Raw genomic sequence first — 24,660 nt, 5'->3', positions numbered from 1 at the left:
ATTAACTTAGTGTCAGAAAAGAAAGAGCACAGCAGCTAGCCGGCTGTGGTACTGTTGAATGAATAGCAGTAAACAAACTCTGGCATTAAGGAATGACTGATGTGAAACTATCAGATTAATTATGCATTTTAGCCTCCCTGCTGTAATCTAATACACACAAATCCCACTGCGTTAGCATTTCATTCTAGCGACATTGTGTAAGGCAATACCCTCAATCAGATTATGCCCAAGTGTTTGGGAGGGACAGCAATTTACATTTGGAAAATCAAATCGGATTGTATAATAGGTAAAGAAAACAAATACCAGATTGAAAAAAAAGGTTACGGCAGACTTTGATTGATCGTCAAGAAAAAATACACAAACATGGCGGGAAGGGGAAAACTAATTGTATCTGTTTCACCACCTCATAGCAATTACTCAGAGGCTCGCCGATGCTTCGATGCAGATTGAACATCATGAGGAGATGAAGCATGCATTTATCAACACAGACTCGAACACCATGTTTAGCCTCGAGGCCCAATGATGAATCCCACTGCCTCATGTATATATACAAAAGATGCTCCACTGTATCAAATGTATTCTGTGCACATATGTACATTACACAATGCAGGACAGATCAAAACTGTGCTGCGAAGAACAAACACACAAGGACAAAAAGCACAGATGACTCACACAAAACACTCAGATTTGCATGCATGGATTGTGCATTGTGCGATTGTACTCCGGCTCAGTGACACTTAATTCCTCAAATGCAAACATATATGCGCAGAACAAAAAATTCCAACTATAAAAATGCACTTTCTGGGGCCTTTTCTTTGAACAGGAATTGTTCTCACCTAGTCTGCTCCAAGACACAATGGGCCGAGGGTATCCGGTAGCAACACACTCCAAGATGGCGGTTTGGTGAACAGTGAGGGTGAGGTTTTCTGGACCGACCACGATCATAGGCTCTTTGTAAACAGATGACTGAGAGACTGGAACAAAGCAGAGGAGAGGGGAGAATAAGATGGGAACGAGCATGATGGATAGCATCCTTTAATTGGATTTCTCCAGAGTGCATTAGCTTAATATGCTGCTATCTCTTGAATCAGGCAGAGGAACAATAGATTCAGAAAATCTTGGAAATATGCTGGGTAGATAGCCTGCTCATGGTGTGTCGAGGTAAAATAGATTAAATATAACAACCTGAAACAGTGAGGAGTGCTTCAGTGCTGTGTTTCACTCCTGCACTGTTATGGGCCACACAGCAGAACTTTCCACTGTCCTCCTCACGCACTCCTGTGATCTGTAGAACACCTGTAGGCAGAAGAGTGTACCTGCGAGAGAGAAACAAAGACAGAAGACAGAAGGAGTCAAATACAATGAGACCTGGTGAAAGTGCTGCCATCTCTAATAATTGCCATTCTGCGATTTAGTTTGGTCCAACCTCTCGTCCTGGGTGACCACCGGGCGGCTGTCTTTTTCCCAGCTGATGACAGGCTCTGGCAGACCATGGATCTGGCACTGGAATCTAGCGACACCGGACTCCTCCGCATGCACTGCCTCTGGTTGGACATGGAAGTCTGCCATAGCTGTAGAGGAGAGGGGGATATTAGGTAATATTATCACAACACAGCTACAGAACAACAAGCCTGGTTGCTTTCAGGAAATAACTATTTATGTAAGATCCAAATATCTTCACTCTTTGATATCATAAAAATAAACCGCCTATCTATCAAATCAACAATTGAGAATAGAGAATTCCTCTGACACATTCATATTCACCTTTACCATCTACTCATAATGCCTGCGAGGGTAGAAATAAAATAGATTCACAAGATGCGTAAAATGCCATTGTCACTTTCATTATGCATTCGTTAACACATATTCAAAATATAACTCAAGATTAGAGATGATGAATCTTATGGTATGACTACTAACTTGCTGAAAAAGACTAAGATCAATGTAAAATGTCTGTATTTAGGACACAAGCATCATATTGTTACAGTGCTGGAAATAAAGTGCACACTGCTCTCTTTACTCATCACAGCATGTCTTAATAAAGGACGATAAAGATGAGAGGGAACTATACTGCCAGCTGTTCAAGTTCAAATCTCTACTTCTCTGGACAGAAATCGTTTCTAAACAACTACAGACACCAATGCCAAAGCTGTTCAAATACTACTCCCTGGTGTAGTAATCCGCTGAGATTTGAGAGCCATAACATTGTAAGACTTGGTGATGGAAGGCAATGTAGAGTTTATTTATTAAAAAGAAAACAATATAGCTCCTTTCACTTGGATTTTTTAATTAATGCTATTTTGATCTAAATGTTGTCCAAAGTCCTACATTTCTTAGAAAACTTTCTGAAAACCTTCCCTATAAATGTCATCATGAAGTAACACAGTCAGGAGTTACAGGAGCATGTCTGCCCTTTCTCTTTAAGAGAAGACAAGCCACATGTACTGTGCACATAGATACAAAACTGTATCTGAGTCATCCATAGTACAAACTATGTATGTAATTATGGATTTTCTGCTATATCTTGACATTTAGTATGTAAGTCAGGCATGCTTTTAGAAATGCATGTAGCACAACCAGTATCAATAACCCTACAGAGAGCCTCACTCAGCTGCATTCACATATCTACTGCCGGTGCCAGCAGAACAAAAGCGGCATCGAAGGTGGAGCCACCGACAAACTCAATTAGTGAGAGGCCCTCTTCTTCCGCATTTCTCCCACCTTCTTCAACACAAGTGTACTCATTTAAATGTCAGCCATAATTAACTTGGACACAGGAGGACTTATCTGAACACTGTTAGCATAACAAGAGGGACGGACGCCTTATTATTTCATAACCTCCTGCTCTTCCCAACCTGTAGCCTGAATAAATTAATTACTGACAGGACGAGCAGGAAGTAAGTGGCAACTACTCAGGAGGCTTATTTTTGACAGAAACATGCTTTGTTTTTTTCTGCTTGTCTTTCCACTAATTTATTTTGTTCCCTTTGTCTTAATACAGATAGTGAATTCAGTCTTTTTACAGGATTACAGTTTCTACATTGAATCTTTTCTAGCATGCCATTATTATTTGGAAAGGGTTGATAGTACAGTTTGAAAGGTCTGGCAAACATTCTTGTTAATGGGCAAGAGACTGAGAAGGGGGGTATTCATATGTGGCGGTACTTTAGACAGGTGTGGCTAGTGGTCCAGATTATTCCATTTCAGAGCTTAATGAGAAGCGTGGCATTCTCCAACACGACTTGACCATAGGTCTCTGAATGGATGTATGGAGCTCTGATGAAAATTTTAACATGCTAATTTAGTATTCTTCCAGTAGTGACAGCTCACTCATTCTACTTGGCTGTGAGAAGAGCTTGCACGTTCACTGTTTCTATTGTTTTGTCTCAATAAATCTGACTGTTACTCAACCTGACAGATTCCTTGGGATCATATTTTTTCTTTGTCTCTCTCCTATGAGGCCACACTTAAACAGCTGTATATCTTACTGGGGTAATTTGCAAATGTGTCCACCTGGAACCCACAACCTTCTTGCCATAAACAATTTTTCGGAGCATAAATGGCTTAAATGTCTCAGAGAACATCAGCATTATTTTACCACCAAACCACGCATACAGCTCTTTGCATGTCCTTTAAATAACAAGTGTTACATATATTATTGTATATTTCACAATTCACATGACAGAATATTGGCCATAAAGAAGATTTTCATAGGTTCTCAATCAACACTACTACTTTGTCTGCCTGGGGCAGGGACTGACAGAGTGTAGCACCAAAAAAAAACTGTCACTGCGAAAGATTAGGAGTGGTGAAACAGGTAGGAATCCCTCAGAACTTAATACACAAAAAAACAAGCAGCTCAGTGACTGATGTGATCAAAAGGCATTTTTCTGGCTTGGAATACAGTCTCAAATGAAGATACACACATGCAGGAACACTGCTGTTTGTGCTGTCCATGTGCACTGGGAACACTGGGGACATGAAGAGGAAAACAAAATTGCATTTGAATGGAGAGGAACAAAGGAGTTTAATAGGAGGACCAGAGCCTATTGGAGCTTTTTTGTCCATCTTTGCCAAGTAGTCATGGTGTCCGCTGATCTGGCGGTTCTGTGTGTCCGCCTATACTCAACCCCCATAACGGGCCCCACCCTTGGCCCTCATGCATAAAACATGGTTTCTCTAAGAGGCCCACACCCCTGCGACCATCAACACACTCGTGGGATCAGACACAATTGGAGAAATCACAATAGGGTTAGATACGCAGATAAACACGTACAGAAGCAGAGAAACTTGTTAACCGTCTGTGCTGGATGTAAAGGAAAACAGCCGTTCATAATCTGCATTGTGCATTTGACCATTTGTTGTGTGAGAGGTTGCAGAGTCAATTTAAAGTGATGTAGCTCAGCTGCAGCACATACACAAATAAACAATTGCAAAGAGCTGCTTCAAAAGAAACAAGCAACTAAATCCCCTCGATGCTGCAGGAAACGACAGACACACATGTGGCACTCACTTATCCCAACACCCAGCCCTAACAGACATATTCCTCTATTGTTTTTCACTCTTCCTTTGCTAAGTGTTGACAGAGACTGACACATGATTGAAGGCTGTCCACTACCAGCACGACGCTGTTGGCTTAAATGGAGCAGGTCTAATTACTGCAATGAGGCAGACAATGGTTGGGGTGCATACTAAAATGAAATCCATACACAAGTGCATAGGGAGAACATTGATCCTTTAACATATGTCTGATGGTTCGTCTGTGACAACCACAGAAGAAGAATGAGTGCGGGAGTAATATGAGGGAAGGTCACAAACAGGAAATGTGAAGCGTGATGATTTAGAAGGGGAGCTGTGCTGTAAATCAGGTCTTGTCAAAACTCTGGTCATCTAATGATAGCCAACACGTCAGTGGCACTGCCTGAATGCTTCTTTCACAATTTATGACCAAATAGTTCCATAAGGTGTCATAAACAGGCAGAAATAAACAGAAACATTTGTTTTAAAAGTCAAAATTCTACATGCTGAAAACTCACCAAGACAAAAGGATGCACTCCAAGTGCTGATCTACTGGTACTGATTATTGGGTTCGAGGGCCAATGACGAGCTAAAGGGACCGTCATTTTCCCATCCTTCAATTCCACATTACTGGTCGTGTCCAATTAATGTATAAAGTAAAACATAAGATCCAGTCAGACTGTATTCAGAAGTATTTCAGAATTAAGGCAGAAAGAACTAAGAATAATTTGCATGTTTACAAAAACAAAGATCAGAGCAAATGCAAAACAAAAAAAGGTGTGTAACAATGAGAGGAGTTAATTTGTGGAATCGTTTTGAAAAGGAAATACAAACTTGATATAACATTATCAAAAATAAGATGATATGAACACTAGTGTGTATAGAATATTTTGTTTAGAAGTATAATTAACATAACTATATTTTATTTAGTATCTTTCTTTAATTTTTAGTGGATAAATTTAATGAGAATCGTACAAAATAAATTATGTGAAAAGGTAGGTGTAATAAGCTAGGGCTTCATCCTACACTTTTAGGGTATACACTTGCTATAGTTTTTCACTATTTCAAAAATAATTACTTATTATCATTTTGTATGTGTATTTATATAAAAAATGACCGCAATAAACTAAACTAATACTAATACAACAGATATGTAAGATTGTGGATTTTCTGCATTTTCCATGATCAACTCAAATTATTTGATTACTTGAATGACCCCTAGAGCTGCTTTATTTTTTTTGCCTAATAGCCCCAAAGTAATGATCCATTTCATTATTGCTCAGTTAAACACACACGCATGCTCACACACACTCACACACGCGCACGCGCACGCACACACACACACACACACACACACACACACACACACACACACACACAAATAGGCAACAGAAAATAATTAACAAGGTGATTAAAAGCCCAAACTGCTGTTTTCTGTTACGACTGCACAGACTGCTGCATTGACCACATCTGATGAGACATTTTCATTACAGACATGTGGTCACATGTGAAGTTTTTTTCCTGTACTGTAGATGATTCATTGACACGACAGAGGTAATGATGCTTGGGCCATGCACCCTACAGCAACATTCAAACCTGCGGCTATGGTGTAAAGCTTCAGTGATGTTATAATGTCATCTTCCTCCCTCACATCTCCCCTTGCCTCCGGGCCACCCATTCTGCTGTTCATTTCAACCGCTTGCTCGGCTCTTCATTACACCCCTCGCCCCACCCCCATGAGCCCTCTCAGGCCTGTGACATCATTAAGCACATGTTGTTCAAGCAGTGGCGATGACTGCCGTACCGACCCCACCCCCACTTCGGTAAACCAGTAAAACAGAGATGAGGACCATAAATAATGGAGGTGGTGTACAGTGCTATTCCAGCGTGGAGAACCCACACTTCAACAGCCTTTAAATAGGCATCCCTGAAATAGCAGGTCCCTGTGCTGGGACCCTAAAGATGGCATTTTAATGCAGATGTGATACTTTATTGGCTCCCTGCCCCAATTGCACCCCCCCTTCCACCCCCGTGCCTGGGCACCCGTGTGATCAATCTGCTGGTTCGTGGTGCGTGATGCTTATCACCTACGAAAGGAAGGGCTGCACGTGCATGGGTTGTACTCTGTCTTCCTCTGACACACATTAATTCCCCTTCTTTTAATGCTTTGGCACATCAACACCTTCCTGTGTCAGTACCTGCATGAGCCAAAGCATCAGTTAAGCTGCATATCTGCCAAATTCAGCTGGAAGATGTAAGTATGTACATGAGGACAGTAACACCTATTGATCATTTATATTAAAAGCTCTCCAGTCAACATGTACATGTAATATGTAATATATTTTATACAGCAGGAGGTTACAAGCATGCTTTACTGCTATTTTGTCTAGCAGTTCAGCTGTCATACCTTGTGTTTTCTGCTACTTCTGACATTGGATCAGTCTTTATTTAACAGGCACATGTCGGGGTCCAGTGCAAACCTTTTCTTTACATTTTGCTCACATGGATTGTCTCGCCTCAAGTTTTAAAGCTCTAGTCAGGTGATCATCAACGTTATTACAACATCCTGATGAGGCCAGGAATCTGGATGCCAAAACTCATTGCCAACCATCCAATAGCTGTTGAGATACCTCAGTAAAAAATAGAAATGTCTATTTCATGGTGGTGCTAGAGGAAAAGTAATTATGATCCATCTTCTGGATAACATGAATGACTGTACAAAAATAGAAGTTTAATACATCCAATAGTTGTTGAAACACTTCATTCTGGATCAGAGTGGTGGAACACATGACCAAGTGATCAACAGACCCACATTGCGGTCCCCAGAGTCACAGCACTAGTGTGACTAAGGACTACTTGCATAATCACCTATATGGTTTTGAAAATATCAATATTGCATGGAGTGCCCTTGGTCCAAATGTAGATGATGTTGATAGACTCTGACAGCAGAGTATGAATCAAAGTCATACAATGCAATCAAACGCATATCATAACACACAGATCAGCTAATGTCAACCAAAGAACACATATATCTTGTCCACTTCAAACACCAACCTAGTTTTTCTATTCATTATTTTGTAGCCTTTCCTTCACTTGTCTTTGGTGATTTCCTCCTGTTTGGTTTCTTAAACTCACAGCTGAACATGACTCCAGACAGACTCCTTTACTTTCCCTTCTCACATTACAGCATCATTTTGACTGGAATTGAATTGCCCTTTCTGCTTGTGTTGCACGCTTGTTTGCATGAGGCTTTCCTGTGGTGTGATTTTCCTTAGTCTGCTGTGTTGATCAATACTGTGGAGCTTGTGTGCAGTATGTTAAATATAGTAAGATTGATGGCTGCTATTAAGGCTCCCTCTAGAAGGTAAAGGGAGCAGCATTGACAACAGTTACCAGTCACAATAATACTTAACATTTGTTCTCTGTTTAACCAAGGAAGTGAATGAGAGGCAATGATCTGCAAAAATAAAAATAGAAACCCCTGTTCATTGTAATGCAATCCAACAGAACGGTTCTGTAATTAATACTATCTTTGTAAAGATGAGAAGTCCTAAAGGTGCTCAAAATCATGAACGTTTGATCATCTACAGTTCCATGATAGTTGAGTGAAGTTAAGTCAATCTGCTGATGATGACGTGCAATGCAGTCGAAAGCAGTCGAGTAAGTTGAAACTGTTTTCCCAACTACATATGTAAAATTGAACCAAGAGGCACATTTTTGGTGTTGTAATCATTAGGTTGTACTGAATAGGAGCTGAATTAATTAGTCAATTCAATATTCATGAATTCATTTATCATTCAGCAACTGTTTTGATAATCAATTAATCACCTGATATTTTTGAGAACTAATAGGCACTTGTTACAGCTTCTCAATCTCAATCAGTCTTCTAGGATATTAAACTTAATCGCTCTGGGTTTTGAACTGAAAAAAGCTATTTGATTATGTTAAATTTAAGAAATTGTGATGGATGCAAGATTAATCGATAATGAATATAATCAAGAAATGCAGCCCTATCCAGGATTGTTCCACAGTATAAGGGTGTTCATACATTTAGCTCCTCCATACAGTAAATATAGAGAAGCAATTATGTTATTTATATCTTGTTTTATCCATTAAGCATCAATTAAAATATAGCAGTTTTATATAATACTGCTTTAGTAGACCCTTTGGTGACTTAATAACATTATATGATTGTCTATATTCATAGGAGCCAAAAGCAACAAAAAAGTTGTACGGCCTGCCAAGATGGCCAATGTTGAAAAAAACAACTGAAACTGCATAATTAGACAGTTTAAACATTCATTGAAAATACAAAGTTAGCTATCACTTGCTCTGCATGAGCTAATATTAGCAAAGTAATTAAGGTAAGAAGATAACAGATATTGTTTTCAAACAAAGAGTATGATGGGAAAGCACATTTCTCACTGTCCCCCGTCCCTCCTAACCTTTCCACAGGGACAAAGCCTGGACCTCCTCCTGTTGCCCTGCTCTGTGCCTGAGCCTCCGTCACACCCCGTACTCCTGCACCACCTCAAGCCCCCTCTACCCCCTCCACCCTCCTCACCCCATCGTCCCTCTGCTTCTCTGCTCCTCCCACCCCAGCACCCCCAGCCCCTGCACTCCAGCCCCAAATCACAGCACTAAGCCTCCTACAGTCACTTCAGCATGCAGGCCCTAATTAAAGAGACCTATTAAAGCACAACAGATGCTGAAAATTAAGGGATTATTTAAAAGATTCCCAGTCACAGCTTGGGTAAGATAAGGAACAAGTGGGGGTTCAAAGGAGGGTTCAAATAACAGAAAAAAACAGTTTGAATTGGAACTGCCAGCGTTTCTCCTTTTTGGCATCAATCTTGTTGGTATTGTCTCCTTTTTAATAATAAAAAAATATGATAAGTATTCGTTCATGCAGAGATTTACAACCAACAAAGAAGGGTTTTGAAGTGTGAGAACAAAAAGAGCAGTCCTTTTGGTCTAACTGGGCGTAAAACTGCATACTCATTAAACAACTACAAACATTAACTCATGATAATCAGAGACACGGCTCAAAGGGGCATCTTTTCTACTTTCTTAAGACTTCACTACTCTGATGGCACATTTTTCCCACTCTCTGTCACAATCTTCCTTTCTCACATGCAGGTGGCCAAGGCTGTCCAGTCTCATCACCATAGCGTCTCACGGAGAACTTTGGCCGCACTGTAAGCGCCGTTAGCTGGGAGCCGTCAACAAGTTCAGAGCCGGTGAGAGGCAATCGAAATGCTCACAATCTCAGATCTTGCACCTTTCAGAAATACCTCTCTTAAAAAAACAACGTTTTTCATTTCTGTTTCCTGATAGTACAATAGACGCACAATTCCGCTTCTGCTTTAGTAGAGCAGAGAGATAAACAGGCTCTGAGGACAGACAGCTAAGTAAATGATCGCACTCTCCCATTAATGCAGCATGAATTCTCTACTCGAATGAATTCAATCTCCTCTTGTCCTCTCTTTAGTCCTCTCTTTAGTCTGTCTCTCTGTCAAATTACCACCTCTTTGAGGACATTGCATGTGTGATAGCTCCAAGAGCTGAAGTCCCATCAGCTAGACAAAAATTTTTACTTGAAAAGGGTTTAAAAAGCTTCTTAATGATACTGGAGTTCTGTTCTGGCCTGTACAATCTGAACCCGGTTTTCTTGTAATGTATTTTGCTCGTACACTGTGTGGCTAATGAACTCATTTAGAAAACTTATTTTCAGAAAGAGTACTAAAAGAAAGCTCTATTGGAAAATACAACAATAACTGAATATACCAGAAGCCAATATGTAAGTGGGCTCTCTATAGACTGCTGATTTCCTAACTTTTCTCTACTCTTCAACTTGCTCGGTATTGGAAAATAACTCTTTTCAGTTCATGAAATTATGTTCTCTTGAGCATTTCAGGGAGCATTAAGGGTCTGTGCTCAAAATCAATCATTTTGTAGTAAGAAATGCACCTACTTTACTAGCACATGCACTCTCAGACACATTCACTCGCACTCATACTACATACAAGACAGGACAACAGAATGTACCGCACCTATTTTTTGTCAATTTTGAAATCAGGCTTTCACAAAAAACATCACTCTCCATGTGTATGTATATTACAAAGAGTAATGCTTCTTTAAAAATATATTCTGTCACTCTTTCTTTTCACACCTGATTGTTGCATGAAAGAGGCAATGCTTTCAAAGTGCTATTCTCTACTTGCCCAGAGGCCACATATCTAATTAATATCGCCAATACGTCAGCATGCAATTGCCTGCTTTAGAATTCAAATGAGATGCTTCTCCCATCATCCAACCAGTATTATGTGAGCTCATATCCATATGAATTATGTGCTGTCTTTTCTTTAGCTCATTTACTGTATGCCTTCTGCACAAAAGCAAAACCCTGCAACTGCTTTATCCCTGTCTTGTCTTGTCGCTTCTCGGTGTTGGAGAGTTTGAAATATGTCAAAACATTTGAGAGACATCTGGGTTAAGGTTACATTTATATTCAAATGGAAATGCCATTTAATTCTTTTCTGCCTCGTCTCCGCCTCTTGTTTTGTGAAGCAAGAAATAAGTGAGGCCCGCAGACAGCAGTGGCTCTGAATAACAACCTGGATGGACATTTGGCATCACAATTCTCCTCAGTCCAACACTCATTACTTCCCCCTCATTAGAGAACAACTGTTGGGTAGTGAGGCCAGTCTCAGGAGGCCAAGATGAATCTCTCCAGAAAAGTCTTCCTTTGTGCTGTTGCTTGATCATATATTGCTGTTGGAAAGAACATTAATCTAGAGAAACTTCTAAGATGAATTTACCGCAATGTGTGAGTGTGTTGCTCTCTGAGAGCCTATAGTGTTAACTATGCATCTGACAGTGATTTTGAGGGGGGCTGGCCTGAACCAGGGGTAGATGGACGACCCCACATCTGGCACTCCCACGGGACATCTGAAAGACGCAGGGCGGGACCGGCCCATGCGCTCCACTGCATCTCACAGCACCCTGAAAACTGGGCTCCCCAAATTGAAACGGCTTTGTAAATCTCACCCCCTACCCCCACACACAGCTCAAGAGAAGCCTCTGGCAGTTGTAAGACCACAGTGCCTCAGCTGCATGGTGCCCATTGGGCATTTATCTGGGTCTCAGTGTCCCTGTTGGTTTCCAAACGCTCAAATCAGTTTGACAGTTTCCAAAAATGTAATCCTGTCACAATTCACACAAACAAATCCATCAACAGAGTGACAACTGCCTGTCTGAAATCTCCAGTTGTCCATTGAATATAAATCTCCCATCTGAACATTATGGCCCAATTTTCTTTTTTTCAAAGTCACTGCAAGCAAACACAAGATGTCCTCATCTGCTCTCAATGTTTGTGCGTTTTTTTGTATATTCTTTGCTGAATATGTCATCTCAGGACAAGACGTTTAGGACAACCTCAGGTAAAATTATGCTACATCACTCAAGAAGAAGAGGATAAAATACACAAATTATATTGGATTCTGGTATGAACTGACAGCAAGAAACAGTTGGGTTTCTGTAAAATGCTAACAAAGTTAATGCTATGATGAGATGACAATGGCTGTGTTGTATCAACAACAATCATTAGCTTAGCTTACTCGCCCGGGTCCATATGTTGAATCCCAGATAGTCCTGGTTAATAAAAATTCTTAGACTATTTCTCTTGAAACGTCTATGCTGGTGTGAGTCTCTGAACCAACTGCCTGCCTCCTTGACCCACAATGCTAAATACTGTTAACTTGTCACTTACGGCTGGGGCTGTCCCTACTAGCATTAAGACTGGTGTGTTAAACCTCAACCTAAGAAACCACACTGTGATTCAGGATCTCAGTTGTGTCTCGTCAACTTTTGGTTTACATATTGAACAGCATCTTTGTATCCTTTTTAATCTTCTTGTCACTCACTCATCTGAAACTGCACTAAAAAAGTGTGAAATGATCTTCTGCTTGTTATTGATTTAAATTCCACCTACGTGCTTATATTACTGGATCTCAATAAGGCTTTTGATACCATAGATCACTGTATACGACCTAGACCAACTGGAAAATCAATTTGGCGTTTCTATGATTTTCACTGCTACGCTGATGATACTGTATTTGCCTGATAACAGCCACATAGCTAAAATTAGAGAGACCCTTATTTACATCTATGGTTCATCCAGAATTGATTATTGTAATGCTTTGTTTTCAGGTTCTTGTTTAAGCTTCCTTCCATTGGCCTCCCATCCATGTGAGTTCAGACTTCAGCATGCCTCTGATCACTTACAAAATTGTAAATATGCATGCCCCTTCATACCTGTCTGATCTCTTTAAACCTTATATTTCATTCGGTGCTCTCAGCTCTCAGAATACAGGGCTCCTGTCTTTACCCAGAGTTTAAAAGTAGTCAGCAAGCTACAGGAGCTTTTCCTATTGTGCCCCTTTTCCTCTGGAATAACCTCCTTGTTGACATCAGACAGTCTGAATTTGTTGAGGCATTTAAATCCAACCTTATAACTCATAATAGTCCATTCTTTAATGTTACAATGTTGGTCTATTCTGTACACATGACACTGCATGTCTGTCTTTCCTGGAAGTGTCCCCTCCTCTGTTGCTCTTCCTGAGGTTTCTTCCATATATTTTCCTGTTAAAAGTTGAATGAAGTTCCTAATTTGAATAATAAATGCAGAGATCAAATTTGTAAATTCCTTTGGATAAAAACGTCAGCTAAATGAAATGTAATGTAGTGAATCAAGTGGCGAGCGACAGAGGGTGTCGTTTGCTGTGCCGATTGTAAAACACCCTCAAGTAAATTTGCAATATTAATCAAGTTGACAACAAAACTATTTAAGTTCACCAAAATACATACATTTATCTCTCAACACTGGTCCATTCTCTACACGCCAAGCTCAAGCAGCATAGCAAAAGCCTGGGCCACATATGGCGCTAATTGTCCCTTCGCTAGGCTCTGCCCCCACTGCTACTCCGACAAGCTGTCAGAACTACCATAGAGTCTAAACTGTCACTACAGCCAGGTCTCCACTATACACGACTTTCAAAGTTATCAGATTGCTATACTGTTCACACGACACAACCTGCCATCTTGTAATCATGAGCCTTCACATTACATGACTGGCCGACGTCAGGAGGTCACATACAAGATATTTTAACAGGAGGAATCATATGATGTCATTTGTATGTCTGGTCTCAAAACTATGTCTTGACAAGATAAACCAGTGACAAAGGAAATGATGAATCGCCATGTGCAAGATGGGATATTTTCATTCCAAAATGGATGTCCACCAGAAACAAATGCTCCAACTTGTTTGTGGGCTTGGTCCAAGCATCCGTAGAACTTTCCTTAGTCGAGCTTGTAAATATTGTTGTAGACTCACGTGTTCACGAAATAGCCTGTTTTCATTCGTCTTTACTATTTATTTCATTTGTCTAGGTACAACAACTACTTTGGTCCATGTTGTGACTGCAAAACATACAGCAAAGTTCCTCTCCCTTAAACCCGCGTCTCGCACTCCCAGCGCTGGTGTGTGAGCGGCGGGCCAACAAGGATTCACCTCTGATCTGGGGATTTTGTCCAGAAGCTCCAAAAACTTTTAAAAAACGAAATGAAAATTTAAGGCTAAAGTCGTGTTGTGTAAAAAAGCCATTACTGCGCTCCCTGAATAAATATAATAAAACAGAACAGCGATGTCAGAGAGAGGCGGAGAAAGGGGTCAGCAATATGCGCTTGCAGGATAAATCCAGGATATTAAACTGATTCAGCATCGAACACATGATAAATTAATAAAAATAGAAGCTAAAGACCAAATTTACAGATCACAGTGTACTTTTACACCACCACATCATCTGCCAATCAAGACAGGCACTGCTCCTGTAAAGCCAGCGAGCTCTTTATTCACTGTTCCAATCATTAAAAAGCGAAAGCAGCATGTTTATGTATTCAGTATACATTGCCTTATTGGCTAGTAGGGGTAGTATAGATTTATGACGTTAATGATGTGCAAATGTATTCTGCTGATGCTAGCTCTTTTACGTAAAAATGTAACTTTAGAAAGATAGATACCACTTTTCTAGTCCTACGACCACTCAAAGCGCTTTAACACCATACTTCATTCACCCATTCACACCCATTCATAAACTACCATGTAAGGCACCACCTGCCCACCAGAACTATCTCACATTCACACCCATTCATACACCGCAGGCACAGCCGGATAGTTATCGAACCCTGGTCAGAGCTGACCGATGCTATGCTTTGATTGGCTGATCTGTGCTTGAGGGCGGGATTTATAATACCCACATGTGCAATACATATATATATATATATATATATATATATATATATATATATATATATATATATATATATATATATATATATATATATATATTATCACATCTTTGTTTTGCGGTGTTTCAGGTGTCAGTGAATACAGATCACAATCTCTCTTTGAGCTGCACACTTCTCTGCTTATTAAGCAATCCTTACCTTATTTTATATTATATTCTATTAGTTTTTTTTAACTTCTTGCTTTACTTTCTAACTGGCACCCAATCTTTAAGGACTCACAAATAGAAGTAATATCCTGACCATCTGCCATATTAACCTTACCACAGATACAAGTTAATCTGTGAGTGGAAGATGGGAACATGTAGAAATAGACAAAATCTCCATATGTTCCAAACATATGTAACGTGCTGGGGAGGGGAAAGACTGTGGTCATAAACCAGCATGGTTCACACAGGTGATCCATTTAAAACCTCAAGTTGGAGTGTTTGTGTGTTTGTGTGCTGAAGATTCACAGTCATTTCTAAGAAGTGAACCCTTCTTACTTGGATACCAGCCCTGGGACACGCTGTCACCTTTACGCTCAGCTTCAAACACGTGGATACACTTATTCACGCATGATGGCTTATACGTGGCAAAGGTGGAACAACATGCACGCACTTACGGACATGAGCAAAAATGTGTTTCTCTCTCTCCCTCTTATACACACACACACACACACACACACACACACACACACACACACACACACACACACACACACACACACACGTACAATCACTCACACCCCTCCCTGCTTCGTCAGCTCAACTGACAGCAGTAATGAGTTTCTTCTCTGCGTAAGCCAACTGGCACCCACTCAAGGGAATTTTTCAGGCTGAATTGTGGCCATTAATCACAATCCCAGGCAACACAGTGCCATCACGTGTGTGGCAAACAGAGATGCGTGGGGGCCAATGGGACAAAAACATAGGAAAGGAGGAGCTTGCAGCTGTGACAAAGACAAGGGTCGACTGATGACGAAGAAATGAGGAAAACCATAAAACACAATAGTGCTTCATAAACAAATCATTTGGCTTGGTAAATAGTCTCGCTCTTGTTGGGAGCAAGTCTGTGCCTTGGCTCTCATATCTGGCTAAATGAAGGATAAAGACCGGAAGTATAAAAAACTCAGATGCTCTATTCTGGTAATATGAGCTAAATTATTGGGAGGAGAGATGCTGTGACATCAATCATGATAAACAAGATAGGTGGGACATCCTTCTGCCAACCACTGCATGCCTTTAGGAACTTGTAGCATCATAGGCACACATGCCATGTGCATGAGAGAGAAATGTTGTGCATGCTGAAGACTCAAACTTAAGTGTATAACATGGAGCAAAGAGAGAGGCTGCGGAATAATACAGCTACAGTGACAGCAGCCCTTTAAGAGCATGGACCATTTAGGATAATGACAAAGAGAGAAGCAGTGGTAATGTACTGGAGAATTGGCATCGTTTTGCTTTGTGATGTCAAGATATTGTTACCACAATATCCTCTAGTTGAGACAGCTGGAACCTCAAAATCTGCCCCCTATTCTTGTATTTTCACTGTCTATTCCCTCCCTCGTTCCCTCCATGCAGGCTACCACCATATTGCTGCCCCTCACCGATCCGAGGAACCCAGCCCCCCACTCCAAACTGGCTAATCCCAATGAATTAATGCTAATATGAAGTCAGTTTGTTTTGTAGGCACATGTGCAACTCCGCTGCCACGCCCACTGCACAGAGCCTAGATCAATTCAGCAGGAAGAATAAGCAGAGAGGAAGAGGATCAGATGAGGAGAAAGAGGAAAGGCAAGTGCAGGCCCTGTCATAACCACTTAGTGTTACAAGACAGTGGGTGAGAAATGAAAGCCCTTTGTCTCTGCCTCTACCTATAGTGTGTGTGCAAACAAAGACGCTGCAGATACTGTATTTGTAACGAGGGCATATCTGTTCTATCAGATAATGAAATACCATTTCCACGACTTGAGTAAACAAAGAGCTGCTACGGATTTACATAAATTGAGAGACAGAAAAATAAATCCCAAGGCTAGGGTTTACACGATGGAATAAAATGCAGGCTTTGTCTTTGTAGTATTTGTACTGTTTCTACTGTTTCTACTGTAAATACAAGTCCTGCCAATTACTCAGAATTATCAATTTGTGCTTGATTAAACAGAATAAGTGTGATTCCAAGCAGCTCAAAACATGTATTTGGGGTTAATTCTTAAGATATTTTGTATTAGGTGTGATAGTTTGCATAGACCACCTTAGAGCTGGAACTAACAATTGGCATCATTGGCAATTATTTTCATTATGAATATTCTTTTCTAACACATATATCATTTGTATAAGGCAAATAAAAGGCAAATCCTCAAATGGAACCAGGAAACTTTTGGCATTTTGGTTTGAAAAAACATTAATTAAATTAATTGACGACCAATATAGTTTACATTTTCTGTGAAACAACTTGTTATACTTCAGAAAACACATCAGTTAATGTTATTTTATCTACTGACACTAAATTATATAGTTTTTCAAATAAGCGTTTCCAGAATTGAAATAAACACACAGCATATCTCTAGGCTGTCCCTCACTCACATATTAATGTGTCTGTACTCTGCTATCAGATATGATGTAAAATAATGTCCTGAAAACACAGAGGTTGACAAAGAACACACAAGCAGCTTGCAGAGGTGGCTCTCTGACTGTCATGGTCTCCTCTTGTCTATTCCCTGCAGTGGATGGGAGGAGCACTAGCGTAAGCTGTCACATATCACTGGGCTCCTCCAACCTGCCATCAGCCAGCTAACCCTCTAAAACTGTCTTCCCACTCACAAATAATGCCTGTGCTGGCAAATGGAGAGGGCCATTACACTACGAGCATCATGTTTCATCTTTTCACACTGAGGCAATGAAATGGTCCACCTTACGACTTACTAACACATGACATGTAACCACTTCTTTAAAAAAAACTGAGACACATTCATAAATATGATTAAAGACTGCAGTTGGACAGATGATCCAAATTCTTTATGTGATGATAAAATAAACATATCTCATCCTCTGAGCGGCTACTGAGAGAGTTGAAACATCTGTTATGATGGATTCTTAAATTGCTACTACATCACTTCAGGTGGGAATTAAATCAAATGTTTCACGGTGCATTCAGGGAGAAAAATGGGCCTCAGTAACATGTCTAGGTGTTGGGAGAATGCACACTTCACATTAGTTCCTGTTTTTTACGAGCAGCAGGTATGAACAGTTACTGACCATGAGCCCATGCAAGAGTGTGTGCATGGCAGTCATTTATTTGATGTTAAGCGTAGGTAATGTGCAAGAAGCATTGAGGAATTACGAGTGGGGGGTCAGGGGAGCAACTTTCCTGCAAGTTCCAACGGCAAAGGCACGCTTCTTCAAGCTAAGCGAGCCCGCCGCTGTTGCTTTGCATCTTGCTGCCTGTCGAAAGCTGCCCTAGAAACAAAGCTGCCGGGGTCAGGAGGTCACAGCACCGCATCAGAATGGAATGTTCCTTCCTGGTTCAAGGTCCAGCCTCCAGAGCCAGAGGGGCCCACAGATCATTTGAGACCTCCGACACATGCTCCATCTATTTTACTCCCCACCTCTCTCGACTTTCATCTATCCCTACATGGTTTACTGATGGACGCTTATTTTTCTGTGGTCTGCTTGCTCTGCCGCTCTGATCACTCAAATGAATGCGGCTAAGTCAGCTACACTACATCGTGATTGAATTAACTTCTCCCTTATAGCAAACACAAATGAAGTGTAAATATATGTTGTATCATGTTGTATCACACAGTACTTTTGAATCAATGCACATGGTACTTCACGTTGCAATTATTTGTATATATTAGCAATTAATCTTGTGATTATTGTATTAATTCATAAATTACCCTTTTGCTTAAAAAAATACAGATTACAATTTGCAGAAACCCAAGATGACGTCTTTAAATGTCTTGTTTTGTCCAAGCAACAGTCCAAAAGACAATATGTTTAATATGACATAAAACAAGTTGAGAAGCTGGAATAAGTGATTGAGTTATTTTGTTGTTCTTATTGACGAACAAAATAATTGATTGTCACTGCAGGTTTTCTTCAAAAACATCTGTTTTTTTCTTTAATATTTTACAGCACTGCTTTTGTCTGTTATTTGCTGATGAGAAACCACTCTTTACATCATTCTTATTTCACCAAAAAGTCATACATTTACAGCACTGAATGTTATAATAATTTTAAATAAAAGATGGAAAATATAAGCTGCTTGATCATTAGATTACAAAAAGTGATACATGCTAACAACAAAACTACAGCCATTGCAAACAGGTTGTTCAGGATGAAATTGACCATCGCAGAAATCTTTCATCCTATGCCAGCAGCAACCTCTTTTAATTGGTTCCTGTGGAATTCATTTCATCCCTGTTGACCGACTCCACACACACTGGAGCCTGACAGGCTTTTAACCCCAAACACTTCAGGTGCTTTGTTCCTATGTGACAACTATGGAGAAACAAGAGCAAAGATTGTTCTTTACTTCTTGTGTCGATCCCAATGAGAATCCCTTATTTCATAATTTGTTTGTAAATATGATTACAAAGCATGCACACAAAACATAAAAAATTAAATAAATAAATAATAAATAATTAAATAATTTCTCCCACAATCTCTCACACTAATCATACTCGCCCTTCCTCATTTGCAAATACCAGTTAGCCTGCAGTGAAAGTGAAAAACAATTCTTCCAACGCGATGCTGCTAAATGAATAGCTTCAAAGCAGAACTACAGCATTAGAATTGTGTCAATTCTAATGCAAAAGGAAACAATTGAAATAATTCCACACATTTAATCAAACCAAGTCCAACATCAATCAGTCACTGTGATGTTTTGAGCTGACTTATTCACAGCGACTAACTGATAAGCCGTTGCTGAAAAACATGAGAGAGACAAATAAATGTCCTTTCTGAATGAGTGAAAATGTGCTTATTTTGCGCTTGTTCTTCGAGGCTGCTGCGTTGCTTGTTTGGGAAAGGGCAGAGGTAGAGCTGTGATGCTGGAGCAGGTTTGGGCCACCTTATTTCACAGCCAAAGCCAAGGTCACTACCACTGCCCTGGGGGCAGCAGACAGGGGGATGGGTCCCCACTGGGGAATGAGCAGGAGGTAGAGTTGTGGAGGAGGGGAAACGTACTTGGAGGAGAATAAAAAAAAGGGGAGGGGTATTCTGCCCTAGTGCACACAAAAAGGTCACGTTTCCCAGATAAACCCCCCTCCCTGTTGTCCAGCCCCTCATGACCTCTGACCCCTCTATTTCTGAGTCAATGCTGAAACAGAAGGAGGAGGGAGGGTGCAAGGGGAAACACACCCACCCAGAGTCAGCAGGGACAAAAGGGGGCCTCAGCCACAGCTAGCTGAGTCGGTCAGGGGAACAAACGCCTAGGCCACCAACACAAAGCAGAGCCACCAGAGGCTGCACATCTCCACAGCCTCTGCCTGTTCCCAGCCACTCCACTGCCCCGCATTTCACAACTAACAATACGCTCAGAGAGGTACCCCAACACACACAAACACACAGGCTAGAGAGGCAAGAGGTGGCCGAGGCCCAAAGGAGAGCCGCTGCCTGCCCATCACTGACTGGCCTTTGTCTCCAGCTCTTCTGCTTATTTGCCAGCATAGAAAGATTTCCTGATCCCTGCTTAAACAAAGTGGAAAACTGGACTCAGGGGCCCTATTTGTGTGTGTGAACAACTGAGGAGGACACAATGTTATAATAGAACACTATTTTGTTTACTATTATCTCTACTATTAATGCCTCCACCTCCTGTCTGTCTTTGTCCTTATTACACATTTCACACATGCTAAACAAAATGTCGGCCAAAGGAGAAGACAGGAAGAGGGAGTTTTGGTGTTTTTATTGGTGGATGGTGCAGAGCCTGTAAAGATTTTTAACTGCCCAATCTGGCCATAAAGGCGCTGTTAAGTGTAGTGAAGCGCGGTGATGGGGCAGTAGTGAGAGCTAGTCAGGCCCCTGGTGAAGCCTGGAATCATAGGAACACCAACATACACACCCAATAGAGTGTGGCACAATATATCCTTGTGCTTTCCTCCTTAGGAAAACCCCCTGTTGATTAAATTAATTATCTGGTGTTACTTAACCTAAACCTAAACCACATCCTCATTTTGATCAACACTAAATGACAGTTCAAACTCTAAAATAGGACCTTAAAGAAGTTGGGACCAAATAAAACACCTTTGTCTTCACTCTGGAGGACGGATGTTCAAACACACTCTTCCAAGGGGCCAGGTGACATAAAAATAACGAAACTGGCATGACGCTGGCATGAAAACACAGGAAACATCAGGAACACATAGTTGGTAAAGACAAAACATCATACTGGATTTATCCAACTCAAAACAAGATCGTCATGTATAGATTGTAAAGCCAGACTTCAGCATTCAGAAACTGGCCCGACCCTTACAACCTTTGGCCCAGCCTCAGCTCTCGCTTTCACCTTTCCCCTCTATTACTCAGGAATTCCTCCCATGAGCCTTAAAAGCATGCAGAAGGAACTTTAGGCCCCCTTTTGATTTGTTTGTTTGAGTATAGCTGGGGTGGTCCGGAGACATCCAGAGACCAACACAGACTGCATTACTTTGCCCAATACACAGGCACAGATGCAGTCTGATCCACACATCCATTGACAGACACACAGACAAACATGCTACACATGCTACACAAACTACAAACGGTGGGTTTGAACGGTTTCAAGGGTGAAATCCCATTACTGAACTTTAACTTCAACTGAGACCTGATCTTATTTGAAGCTGATTCTTATGTAGTGAAAATGTAAAGATGTTCTGTTGAAAACATGTGCATTTAAACACTTGATTAGCATTGAAAGAGTCTTTCTATGTTAACACTGCTTAGTATGGCAATGAAATGTAAAAAGGCATCTTCTGAATGGGCATTATCTGGATGATCAGCTACAGTGTACACAGCTGATGATAGCAGCTGCTGGAGGGAGCAGCCTATAATGACATAAAAGGCATTTGAAGTCGTTCTGGATAAAAGCTAAATGTGTCTCCTAAATATCTAAAAAGTACCACTAAAAAGACAAATCAAATTTTTGAAAACTTTTCAAATGTTAAGTCATTAAAAGATTGACTGCCATTCAAGTTATTGATGATTGAAGGACGATACTCACATTTACTAACTCAATGTCGGCCTGTGATTGAGTTGGTTGTCATGTTCCAATCTTTACTTTCTTTTCTTTTTTTTCTTTATGATTCTGTGGGTTTAATGGAACTACAATTAATTTGTAGTTTAAATGTAAATGTGAACCATCGCCCTGACTTGTATGTGTATTGTATATGCATTTTTAAAGCACTCTATAAACAAACAAACAACAAAAATATACTATAATTGCAGTTGTTATTATATCACTCTGAGAAAGACATGAGCAAGATTAAAGCCATGTCAAACATGAAGACAGTGCACCTAGAGGAATAAGCAAAATGCTATTTTGAGCAGTTCAATATGTCCATCACCCAGTTGTTTCACCACCCTTCAGTGTTTCTTCCCCTGTCCAATGTCTTTATTCGCCAAGTGATGTTGTTTTCACAGTTAGATATTTTTAGTGCTAAAGGGTGCCCTCTTCACACAGCAGCTCATCCCTCATATTATGAGGCAGCTCCCTCGAACAGAAGATGGTTATAGCTCTCCATATTTGTCTGGGCTCTGTGCATGGCTGGAGTCCTGTCAGCATAGCTCAAAATGTAAGCACACTAGCAAACATTTTGCTATTGATGTTGTTGTATTAGTTGTTCATTCCTGACATTTAGATATAGAGGATTACAAATAATTTGGTAATACATTATAAAAATGACTACAACTGTCTGGAAGGGTTTGGAAATCTAATAAGGATTTCACATCGCATCTCACTGTTTCCCACCGCAACAACACGGACAGTAAACCAATACAATAAGGCATATATGAGCATTATGGGATCCCATGGAGATTTTCCACTGCTTCAAGGTCAATGATGTGTCATCTTCAGATATAATAGGGATTCGTCCTGCCCCTTTTCCACAGGAGGGTTGTACAGCTTAAGCATTTGTCAATGCAAATATCCAGAGTTGGCATAAGGGAGGTTTCACTATTGCTTTGCTTAAACAGCTCCCTGAGAAAAAAGCAACCCGTAGAGGAGAAACATATTGTTTATAGCCATGGGAGAGAAAGGGAGGGAGAGAGAGAGCGAGAGAGAGGGAGAGACAGAGAGACAGAGGGAGACAGTGACACCGGCAGTTGTTTACCCAATAACCGAGGGCAGGAAAGGGACCTGCTTTGAACCACTTCTGAAAGGCTGGTTGCTACTCTATAACAAGTAATAACATCTCTTTCACCCTGTAGCCAATTCTTAATCAACTCAAATAGAGCATGCATATCAGGCAATGCGATCTGAGTGTTTAGTCTGCAGGTGTACAGTAATAAACCAATTTTGGGTGTAACTACACAGCAGGGGTCAGAGCTCTCATCCCTTCTGCCCACCTAATCTGTGCAGTAATAAAATATGAGAAGATCCCTTTCTTCCTCAATCCTTCTGACACATCGGCAGACAGATGGAGGGGCACTGACCACACAGCAGGAGGGAACGTTCTGGCTTAACATCCGCCACATACCTGCCGAAAGGAAGGAACAGGGCAGTCATAGGCCATGTCCGTATGCACTAACGTGACGTTTTCAAGACAGGAAGATCATTCAAAGGAATGATATCAGTGAGAGGAATACGACGAGGACTATTCCATATTTGTTTTGTGGCAATGCCATATGAATCTTGCTCCAAAATTGAAATAGTTTAAGTTACCAATGCTGAAATGTCAATAATGCAGCAGCTCTGCTGCATGAACTAATCTTGATTTTGCAAGGATGAAAAGAAAACACTACGAGGCTTCATGTTTAAATGTCAAAACAAGCGTATATGGCATTTAGTTAGCTAATCTATATGACAGAGAGATGACTCGCTTTGTGGCAAGCGAGCAGAGAAGAGCAAGGGTAGTGGGGGCAGATCGAGGGCGGGGTTTGGCAGACAAAGGAAGCTACAAGGAGATGTGGGGATAGTGCTTCACCATTCAACTAGGCAGGAGGCCATGAAAGGGGTAAGGGACAGGAAGGTTGGAGGGTGATGGAGAGTCACCGTCGACCCTCCAAACACATGCACACGTACAAACACTTCGACATACACTGACAGGAGCTCCCCATAAATCACTCTCACCAACTGTTGTCTGAATCTGAGTAGCTGCTAGTGGCAATCCATCCACATATCTTTTAAATGTAGCATATTGCAACGTCTCATCTTCTGCCACAGCTACATATGAGGTTTCTATTGGACTCTGCCCATGTTGACATCACACTTTATATAGTATGTGTAAAAATGTACATGTATACCGCTAAAAGGAGTTACATTTACACAACTGTGAGGCATGGGTATAAACTGAGACACTTTTACAGGCATCCTGTGTCTTCTCTTATTTCATCCTTTACAGCCCCCTGGGTTTTTCTTTTTTATTAAAGTCTCATTCAAGAGCCTAGCATTATAACGGCAGTTAAATTCACTAGGGCTTTGTATCTATTACCGAAGTAGTCAATAAAATAAATAACACGGATAATGCCTAGTGATGGAACTCACATTTATTGCATCTTTTTTTTAATACTATTTGTGTTTTCACTATCCTCATGTTGGCACTGACTTTGCCTTTTACAAGCACATGGCATATCTTTTTTGGAATGGTCCCTGAGGTCA

At 40.7% G+C, this 24,660-nt stretch overlaps 1 protein-coding gene across 1 annotated transcript in view; it reads right to left on the bottom strand.

The window, feature by feature from the left end:
• Positions 1 to 24,660, bottom strand: part of igdcc3 (immunoglobulin superfamily, DCC subclass, member 3) — a gene marked incomplete at its 3' end in the record, with an annotated part of 49,621 nt that overhangs the window by 16,921 nt on the left and 8,040 nt on the right. Inside the window, exons 3-5 of the mRNA XM_079217373.1 lie at positions 1,427 to 1,571; positions 1,186 to 1,316; positions 837 to 974 (exon numbers count right to left, since the gene is read on the bottom strand). Coding sequence (XP_079073499.1) covers positions 837 to 974; positions 1,186 to 1,316; positions 1,427 to 1,571 — 414 coding nt within the window. The remainder of the gene's footprint in view (positions 1 to 836; positions 975 to 1,185; positions 1,317 to 1,426; positions 1,572 to 24,660) is intronic.

This window comes from Taurulus bubalis (genome assembly GCF_910589615.1).
Source record: "Taurulus bubalis genome assembly, chromosome: 4".
Taxonomy (NCBI): domain Eukaryota; kingdom Metazoa; phylum Chordata; class Actinopteri; order Perciformes; family Cottidae; genus Taurulus; species Taurulus bubalis.
The sequence above is the reverse complement of the archived record's forward strand: the minus strand, read 5'-3'. Positions and strand labels throughout refer to the sequence as shown.